Here is a 10,389-nt window from a genome sequence, read left to right as displayed (position 1 = left end):
GTTGATCAATTTGGCAAACCCCGATAAGAAAGGGATTATCAAAAATATTTAGCGGCAAGAGCTGAATTTTTCGAAAACAAATACAATGATGCCGTTGTAATGGAGAATCTTGTTGATTAAGGTGGTGTGGCCAATAGAATCCACCAATTGGAACATACCATAGTAGTATTAAGAGCATATATCGATTTTCTATCATTTGTAAGTTTATAATTATATTATTATTAGTAGTCTATATTTCTTTTCATCACATTTGCATGCACGTGATTTGTTTTTTCTTGTTAATTAGTTACTCCACTACTGTATATTGTATGGAGTAGTTTGTAACCATACTTTTTACTTTTTGTTTTCTTCATATTAGTAACTACAAAGGGCCTATACTTTTTTTTTCAATACTTTTGTTATAGTGTATATCCTTAACAACATAAAGTTTTAATTTCACATAGTAATATTATTGCTATTATCTATATTAGTAAGGATTAATTTAAGTTAATAAGATGTTAATCATGTGTTTGCCATACAATCTGTATGATATTGTTGTATAAAATTTATTTACTACTATGAAGATGTGAGTAGTCTAATACAAAATTCTAAAATATTTTTGCAATAAAAATAGACAGTTTTTCTTTTCATTTTTTACTTTTTTATTTTTCTACAAACTACAATGTTGTCTAAGCGAAGATTAAATCATGAAATTAACAAATAATTTAAAAAATTGGAGTCTCAACTTTTCAGGGGCCTAAAACGAAGGCTTCACCGGTCTCCCCCTTGAGCCACTTCTGAAGTGAACAAATATATAAATCACTATAATGACATCATAATTTAGAAAAATACAATTCAAGTATTAAACTTCAACTCTTCTCGATGAGCTTCTATTTTTTGAAATGTACCATAATAAACTCATTAAAAATATTACTAAATACTTTTTTTTACGAGTCACAAAACAACTACTAAATCACTATAGTGACATCATAATTTAGAAAAGCACAATTCAAGTATAAAATTACAACTCTTTTCGATGAGCTTTTATTTTTTGAAACATATCTATAATAAACTCATTTAAATATTACTAAATACTTTTTTTTATACAAGTCACAAAACAACTACTCAAAAGCTCATCAAAGGCTAACTTATTTTTGGCAGCAATATGAACGTGATGGATGTTGATTCACGTGGTTTAGAAACTCTGTTTTTCGATAGGCGTCAGAGGATAAAGACCTGATGACCAGATCCGAACAATCGACCCCAATAGTAAAACTAAAGGCCTAAACCAGTGCACCGACAAAAGCTCTTTCATCAAACAATATCATTTTATTTATTTATCATTAGTGTATGTTTTAGTTCGCCAGATTATTTTTCTATATATAGATAAAAAATATCTTCGGCCAAGCGGTGTCGGGTGACATCCCTTGGCATCATGTGCCTCCGCTCCTGCTTGGGTTGAACCTCTTAATGAAGATCGATCTGGCAAAGGAGTACATTCATTCAAGTCTAAAGCAAGGAGGAAAGTCTCAATTCAATGTTGCAGTTTATGACCGTAGCAATAGTCAAAGGCACTCGAGGGAAGCCGTTTGGGAGGGGCTTATGTTGTTGAAAGCCTAGGAAGCACTCGAGGAAGCAGTTTACTATGTTGCTTTTGTACTATGACATTCAGAGTATGATTCTACTGAATTGGCATTTTGACACTTTGAAGAATCAATTTGGCAGACTGATTAATCTTTAATAAGCTTTTGAATACGACACTAAGAGAAGCTACCAAGCTAATATTAACAGATTTGTGTCTTTTAAGCTTGTCTAATTCGTACTAACGACAGCAAAAAGCTTAGACTATTAAGCACTATGATACAGCAGAAATCAAGAAATTAGATAGTTCAATGGTAAGAGGGCCAAAAAAACATAAGTGAAATACGCTAAATAAGTGGCCAGACCATTAAGCTATTTTTGGAAACTTTTCGGCAATCAAAAGAAGCTAGAGAAAGAGAAGAAATCTAACAGTGCAGTAGCAAAGTTGGTAAGAAGTTGCTAAAGAAGAAGAGTTGGACATGCGCGGAAGAGTGAAAGAGTAAAAATATCAATTGCAGTTTAGATAAATCAACAGAAATTTATTTTTGCATAACTTTTAAAAACGAGGACAAAAAATAAATATAAGCCATTCAAGTAAGGCCCGATTAAATTTTTGAAACTATCCTATTCATGCAAAGCTCTCTCATTTCCATATTCTTCATTTCAGTTGCCCGAAGCTATTGGATAGCAATATTACTTTCAACTCGGATTGTAATCCAACAATTGATCAATAAAACTTCCAATTGTATCCACTTAATTTTTCATTTACATTCAAGAATATTACACAATCAATAATGTAGTTACATAACCGCAATAACATAAACCGGAAAATCTTTTACGATGTCAAATTGGTTTTCATTGACTTTGTGCCATCTATCTTCATTGAAAATACAAATAAAGGCATCACTATTTACACAACTCCTACGCTTAATGGTTCTTGTCCCTTTTTATAGGGTTTTCTTACTCATCTTGTCTTCTTGTCGTCAGGTTTCGTAAGTTGCACCGGAGCTGCTGGTATCCTGATCCACCACTCCCTAAACCGTCGAAGATCTCTTTCACTGCTAATTCTCCTCAGAGGCATGTTGCTTGTGAAAGACTCCAAGAAAGCTAAAAGAATCAAATATTTAAGTGGCACAAAAGCAAAAGCAAAGGCCATGATCACCAGTAGAAGACCTATCCGGTCAGTTGCCTAAAGATAAAAGAAAATAAAATTCAAATAGTAAGATATCACCAAGAGTAATTATTTCGCGCCAAGTGTGACTAGAAAGTTGTAACTTCACAGTGATCTTTATACATTCTTAAAGTAGTGAGTGCAAAAATTTCAGCTTAGAGAGAATTTGTATTTAGATAACTTCTAAACTCCCAAGTTTGTGTAACCAAGGGAATAAGAACCTTCAAGTTATTTAGACCTTCATTTTAATATTTACTGTAAAATTGCACCAGTACCAAATTTCTAGAGCTTCTTCAAGTCCAGCTATTGCTAGGTTGGGAAAATATTACCGTGTCCGGTCCACCCATAAGGGGTGCTAGTTAGCTCATTAGTTAAACTTTCACTTTAACCTTAACCGTTAGCCCATGAGAGACTCGTGAAAGGAGGATGATCATTGATGGAATATCATTTAGATAAGTCATAATTGTGAACACAAAAAACTATGATACATGAGATCAAAATGAGATGTACCAATGTGGTTCAAATGATTTAGGGCATTAGGCATACTTTATATGATCTACTTGATGATTTTCAAGACGACGACGAGATACATAATATATATAATCATGACCAAGAAATTCATTTGGAGCCAACCGCAACCTTCGAAACACGGGATGATGGGCCCGCCCCTCTACCCTTCTCCACTTGAATACTAGAGTTAGTTCGCTTGTTGCAGGGCTCGAACATGTGACCTAAGACACAAATCCCTCAACCTTCGTCAATTGAGCTAAACCCTGGGGGCCGACAAGAAGTTGTATATTTCCCATTAGATGTATAGTGAAGTGCTCTCATAATATGTTGGCCGCATGACCTATTTATCTGGTATGAAATGATGCAAGAGAATTTAAAGGAGAATATGTTTTCCTTAGCTTGGTGAAGCTTGAGCACCCTTATGTGTGACGAGAGATGTTGGAAAATATTATTGGGTCCAGTCCATCCATAAGGGGTGCTAGTTAGCCCATCATTAACCTTACACTTAAACTTTAACAGATTGCCCATAAATACCAATAAGGTCTTCCTAAGGTTTCTCGTGGGAAACAAAGGACGGCTAGGGTTACCACTTACTTGCATCACAAGAGGATATCTAGGTTGTGGACCAAGGGAGTTCATGTGTATCATGACGATTACGACCCGTGATTCAAATCGTGGTTGTTATCAATTAGCCTCCGCAAAAAGAAACCTATAAGTCTCCTAAACTAGTATTTATAAAATGAAATACTTTAGCTAGGTTTTCCATCACTACCATGTATGCATTAAGTATCTCAAACCGTGAAGTTATAATACAACGACATATATCAACTCTTCAACATTATCAACGGCAAAAAACAACTATGTATCAAATTTCTAGAGCTTCTTCGAGGTCCAACTATTGCTCGGCTTTCACAATCACTTCATATATGCATTAAACATCTCGAAATATTCTCGAAATATTAAAGTGTAATCCCCTCCCATGTATGGAGTTTTCGAAGTTTCAACAATGCTAAGAATAAAGAAATAGTAATATCAAAACCCAAATAGCAGTTCAATATGAGGACTTCAGATGATAATACCTGAGGAAGGACAGCAAAAATGAGAGCTCGTACTTTCAGCAGAATGATGTTGCCACTTTGGATTAACGCCTCAAGTTGACTGATAGCTTCCTGCAATAACAAGAGCTGCTCAACAGCATTTTTTGGAGGAGGAGCTATGATTTTTAGTGGTTCTAATGGCCTCCCTTTTCCGATAATCCTACGCCAAAGCATGATAACTGCAAGCACAACCAACAGAGCAGGCAATGCATATTTTATCCACCCCCTGCATATAAAAAATGAAACATTTCAGAACAGCTAGGGATGACAAGAAAAAAGATAAAAGAGTCAGTATATTTTAGACAGATGAAAACAACACTGTTCTGCCAGAAGTCAGAATATCAGAATTGTCAGGTAAAAGCACAACCAATTTCCGGTCACCTCAAACCTAAGGAACCTGATCAATTTCCGTTTCACCTTCAGCAGAAAGGATTATAGTTAAATGAATCTTACTCCAGCATTACAACGCATGGAAAGTACTTCTGTATACGAAACTTGATGTAGCAACAAAAAGAAAAAAAGAAAAAAAAAGAAAAAAAAAAGGAGAAAGGGGGGAAGAATAGAGAGAAATAGGAAAGATGAGAGCGAATAATAAGAGAGGAAGAGGGAAAGATTGTTCATTAGGTACTATTCAAAATCTTCCAAACAAATTATATGACAATCCGATTTAACTCCTGAAACTAACAGAACTCTTATCTCTAAGTAAAAAGATATAATTAGGGAAAACCTTATCTGTAAACTTTATTCCTAGCTAAAGACAAGATTATCAATTCTATTTCTAACTAAAAACAACTATGGCTACGCTTTAATTACAAGCAAGTTGGGGTCTACTATATGAATCTTCACAAACCGTGTCGCTCCATTTAAACCAATTCCTAACTAAAAAAATTAAAGAAAATAAGATTGCGATCTACATTGAGTAACATCATTCTTCCGCAACCGGAGAAAGCTCAATTCCAATGAAGGCTGAAGGTTTTAGATGTTCGAACTACTCAAAACGAAGAAGCCATGATTAAACATGGCGAGCTATTGGAACAGGAGTCAGTAAAATTGGGCGAAATAGCAGCGAATCTCAACAAATTGCAGCAGCGGCATGGATATTGTGTAAGCAGCATCGATTGCGAGTGCGACATCTGTATCGGAAGTGATGCTACATTTCCAGGAAGCGAAGGTCTGAACTACAATGAAAGTGGATGTTGTGTACGCAACATCGATTGCCAGTGCGACATCTGTATCGGAAGTGATGCTACATCTCCAGGAAGTGAAGGTCTGAACTGCAATGAAACTGGATGTTGTGTACTCGAGAGCTTGATTCGTCTAGTGTCTACTTCAATACCTGGCTAGAAAGTACGAAATTTAAGACAACTATAGTTGCTTCCTATTTGTCTGACAAAATGGCCGAAAGTACTGGAGTGTATGACAAATGTGAAGAGGATCTGTTTGCTTCCAAGTTGTTCGACAAAATGTCAAACAGGAATGTGGTTCCTCAGGTGTGTGTAGATTCTACTTTGCTTGAGTTGGTTGAGCAACGATATAGTTTATGCTGGAATGCTAGACCTCAATCATCAAGTGTTGGGGGGAATTTTTTGATGTTTGTGCACTCCAAATTTGGTGTGGCTGAAGGCTTCCTTACTTATGGCATAAAGCTTTGGATTCACAATCCAAATCTGAGAAAGCCCTTTAAAGAGCCGAGGAAGCAAAGTATAAATAGTGTTAATACAATTAATTGGTGGCATGAGCATTACATCGGCTCACACATCTGCGGTTGGTTCGACACTGGACAGAGAATAGAGGTTTGTGGGTTCATGCATTGGTCCAATAAGCCTTGATTGAAATACATGGTAGGTTGTGTCTGTTATTTATTGAGACTCAACTTTTCGTGCGTAGCAGTAATGAATCTTTCTATTTGTAATGTGATCCCCCATCCTTCTTTAAAAGTCCCCTCAGGAATAACTGTAACTGCTCTCTATCTCCTTGTACAGCAATAATGCTGATGTACCTACCATATTTATTGTATTTCAATGTGCCATAAAACTCTGCAAGGAGATCTTCCATCTTCCAGCATTTGACTGACATTTTCTGGATCTTTGATGCCATGTTGAGAACATGCACAATCCACTGCATAACTTTTTTTGAGAAACTGGTACTGTAATCCACCTCATAACTTTAAACTCAGACTAACTCTCTTGAACATATTCCTGCTGCGTTCCACCCAGTCGAACCAGATCTGGAATCTTGAATGTGTCCTTGTGATTTCATAAGATTTAAAACCTGAGTAAAAATAAATCTTATCTTCCCCTGCATTGAATGTTGACTAAGTTTCTGAACAATCACTGGTAGATGACTGAGGAGAAACTATGTTCCTTGCTGTGAAGTTGCCGGAAAAGGGACTGTTTAACTTTCAGAAGAGAGAAAGCTGAACCTCGAAAACCGTGCCTGAGAGCATTTTTTATTTTGTCAGGGACCTTTTGGTTGGTACCTTTTCTTCTTTTCTTTTTCCTTTCTCCTTTTTTTCACTGAAAATTTCTTCTTTCGCCACAACCATGTTTTTTTCATTTCTCGTCCTCTGTCTGGGTCTTGCTGGATCTCTCTTCTACTTTTTGGTTTACTGTTCTGAAGGAGAAAATATTGTTGGTGATGATATGAGCTTTTGACGATTTCTGTATAAATCAAAATAACTACTTCCATGGCTACGCTTGGAAATTAAATTTTGGAAAGTAATATGGACTAGACCTATATAAGAATATCATAGAAGTAGTGTCATATGTCAAACACATATCAAAGTGTAGCGAGCTTCATCATAATTCATTAACCCCTCGCTACTACCCAGTCAGGAGTAATAGTTAATCTGGACTATCCCATTTTGGCCTAGACAACCCTTGGTGCTCTATGTACCCCAAAAATGTATTTCCTCCTTCAGGTATTCACAAGCTAACCGATTGTTTTATAAGTCACAAGCCAACTGGATTTTGCATCTTCAATACTCCAATATAGGTCTAACTGGCTGTTACATAACGAGAGATTATTAGACTTTGGGAAAAGATGAGAAAGAAAGGGACTTCATAGGCTTGTAAGAGAAATGTGGCTTCTTAAAAAGAACTGAGAGCAATGTGGCTTTGTAACAGCACACTCATATTGCCAAACTCAATATACAGGCTTCTTATAACTGTTTTTAAAATTTGAAACAATAGAAGAACTAGGTAAATTTCAGCATTGCCTCCTCCCTCACTCTAGCCTTATTGTGATTTATTTGGATACCTAGAAAGAGTCACGACTGATTTCTATTACAAGGTAATGAGGAATGGCAAGGGATGACAATGCACATCCTAAAAGGAGAATTTCTGTTACAATTTTTTAAATAAAAAAGTCATCTAAATCAATCGAACTAGAATTTCAAGAGACAGAAAGTTACTATTAAAATATTGCCAAGAAAAATTAATCCTTCAACATGTTGGACTTGAGTTTTGTCTAACACATAAAACAAGAGAAAAGTTAAGTCTTAGATACCTGATTATAGCATAGCTTACAAACACCACAAATAACATTGACTTCCATGGATCTTTCCATGAAGCTAATAGTTGAAGGCGATTAATTGATCCGAGGAGAGGGAAAAGCAGCTCCTGTGAAAGAACATTTCTTTTTAAAGAGTGTCATCCTGATGAAGAACATTATGTAGTAATAGTTCTGCAACTAATATGTTTCTAAGCAGCAATAATATATCACAACTCAATTATCCCCATTTACAAAGTGAGACTCTTCAAAGATGAGGTCGCAGGAACTCATTTCAAATTTTACAACAAGAAGCAAAGCCAACAAAGTATCCCCATTTATGAAGTGATATTTTCAAAGATAAGGAGCAGGGACGACAACAACAACAACATACCCAGTGAACAACTTACTAAGTTAACAATAATAAGCAAAGCCAACCAAAGGGAGCCACAAATAAGTGAAGCTATTAACTATTCTAAAATCAAAGATGTACAGAAGACTATATGAATGGCAGAACAACAATCATGCTACCTTCTTAATTCCCTAGAAAACCAGACTGCAGTTTTCATCTTTGCACCATTTTTAACCATAGGATGAACTGAAGTAACTCACTATGTAAGGCAGTTTCCTGTATGCGGAAGTGCCTTTAGCAGGGCTCAACTATTTAAGGAGTACAAGCAGCAGCAATCTCCAGAATCACAGGAATAAGACATTAAGCAAAAAAAAAAAAGACAAAGGAGTTCATTTATACCTTCATTACAGCTAAATTAGTATCAATTCCTTCAACTTTGACTTGGTCAACTGTCGCCTGTGCAGCTTCAGCCCTTCCAATATTCTTCATGGACTGCTTGACAGCATTTTCCAGAGGATTTACCTCACCAACAAAGACATCTCCTACTAAACTTGTTGCTTCTCCAATTATGTCAACCTCCTTGCATGAGATAATTCCAAGTCTACAAAGTGATACCCGTGACACTGGGTGTACCACCTGTCTCGTTGCACTAGGAGAACCCAATAATCCACATTGATTGCCGGCAGAGTTCAGGAGTATCAAGCGGCTTGATAAAGTTTCCAAGATCGCATCTCCTCTAGGAAGACTTTCTGCCAAGTTAAAACACAGTAGGGTTTTGTAATTGGACGAAGATACTTTAAAAGCCTCTCTTACTGCCCTGTATCTGTAAATTCCAAGAACAGCCCTAGCAAGTGCTTCGGACTGCTGACCCTCTTTGAGATTATACTTCCGAGCAAAATTGTGAGCATGGAAGATCTCGAGACAGATATCCAACCAATAGTCCCGTCTTGAACTTCCTTTAAATTCCGGAAATTCAAAATATGCAGGATCTACCCTGTATTAACTAAAGTTAGAAATTCCTGGTGAGTTAAGATATATAGTTTCAACTGAAAACATTAAACTTACATAGATGAGGACTTGTACATAACTGCTTTGTCAAAGAGGCGAGCACCTAAAGGTCCAGTTAGCTCAGGCTTAATGATTTGTTTCAAGTCGGATGCTAGATCATATCGCACTGCTTTATCATATAAGCCCATACCAGACTCAAAGTAGAGAGCATAGTTGGTTAATGTTAACCTTCCTGGATGAAATTGAAAATGGAAGAATGAAGCATCTTAGCAACTAAGAGAAATTAAGCTTTTAGATGAGATGGTCACACAATTCAATATTGTATCAGAGTACCCAACCATTATCAAAAAAGAATATTCATGTGATTGGTCTATGGAAAACTATCAGACCCGCACGTGAAGGGGTGTGTTGAAGATAAAATTAAGTAAATAATAATGTGCTATCTAACTGCTAAGCCATTGTTGTGAAAAGATCGCTAAGTAATGAAGCAAAGCGAGATGAGGATGAGGCAATGCAAAATGAATGAATGGTCGGTTCTGTCGGTGAAGTGAGGTAGCAAAAAAGCGTCACTTCTTCTTGGTTTCAAAAAAGCAACTTTTTAGAAGAAAAAGAAGAGGTGGGAACATGTTTGAGAGAAAAAAATTCAAGGATCTTTCTCTTCCTCTTCTCTCCCTGCGACAAGGGTTCTTCGACTGGCTGATGCTTCTTAAAAATCCATGTATTTTATTCTTCTTCTTCTTCTTGTTTCATTGCATCTTCTCTGCGGTTTCCTTTTTTTCTCTTATGCTCTTTTTGTGCTTGTTTTTTCTTCTTTTTCCTTTTTTTTTCTGCTTCTTCTTGACTTTTTTTCTTTCTTATGTTTCGTCGCTTTGGTTTCTTTTAATTTCTTGTTTGTCTTTTTTTTTTTCCAGTTCTTTATTTATTTAATTGAATAATCTTCTTCAGTTTGTCAATTTATTCAGTTTGATAATCTTGTTCAGCTCTTTTTTCCTTTTCTGTTTTTCATAAACTTTTTTTTTGGGGGGGATAATGGTAACATTCTATATATTAACAGGTTTACTATACCAAACTGTCTAGTCCCCCAAAGCCAGACAATTACAAAATAGAGGAAACTTCCTATCTATGTCCTCCTTACATATTGTCTAAAACATCAAAAATATCTTCAGTTCGTATGCTAAACATTCCTGTTTACACCAAAAATA

At 36.0% G+C, this 10,389-nt stretch overlaps 1 protein-coding gene across 8 annotated transcripts in view; it reads right to left on the bottom strand.

Annotated features, from left to right (window-relative positions):
- Positions 1–2,283: 2,283 nt before the first annotated feature.
- Positions 2,284–10,389, bottom strand: part of LOC132625119 (uncharacterized) — a 32,006-nt gene continuing 23,900 nt past the window's right edge. For 5 of the 8 annotated variants that reach the window (XM_060339919.1, XM_060339920.1, XM_060339923.1 and 2 more), the window contains exons 6-10: positions 9,245–9,419; positions 8,579–9,173; positions 7,846–7,958; positions 4,321–4,564; positions 2,284–2,749 (exon numbers count right to left, since the gene is read on the bottom strand). In XM_060339919.1, coding sequence (XP_060195902.1) covers positions 2,525–2,749; positions 4,321–4,564; positions 7,846–7,958; positions 8,579–9,173; positions 9,245–9,419 — 1,352 coding nt within the window. In that variant the 3' untranslated portion in view covers positions 2,284–2,524. Of the gene's footprint in view, positions 2,750–4,320; positions 4,565–4,591; positions 6,952–7,008; positions 7,343–7,845; positions 7,959–8,578; positions 9,174–9,244; positions 9,420–10,389 lie in introns of those variants that run through there. The other 3 variants (XM_060339924.1, XM_060339926.1, XM_060339925.1) reach the window with 3 other exon arrangements.

The sequence above is a fragment of the Lycium barbarum genome, chromosome 12 (assembly GCF_019175385.1).
Source record: "Lycium barbarum isolate Lr01 chromosome 12, ASM1917538v2, whole genome shotgun sequence".
NCBI lineage: Eukaryota > Viridiplantae > Streptophyta > Magnoliopsida > Solanales > Solanaceae > Lycium > Lycium barbarum.
The sequence above is the reverse complement of the archived record's forward strand: the minus strand, read 5'-3'. Positions and strand labels throughout refer to the sequence as shown.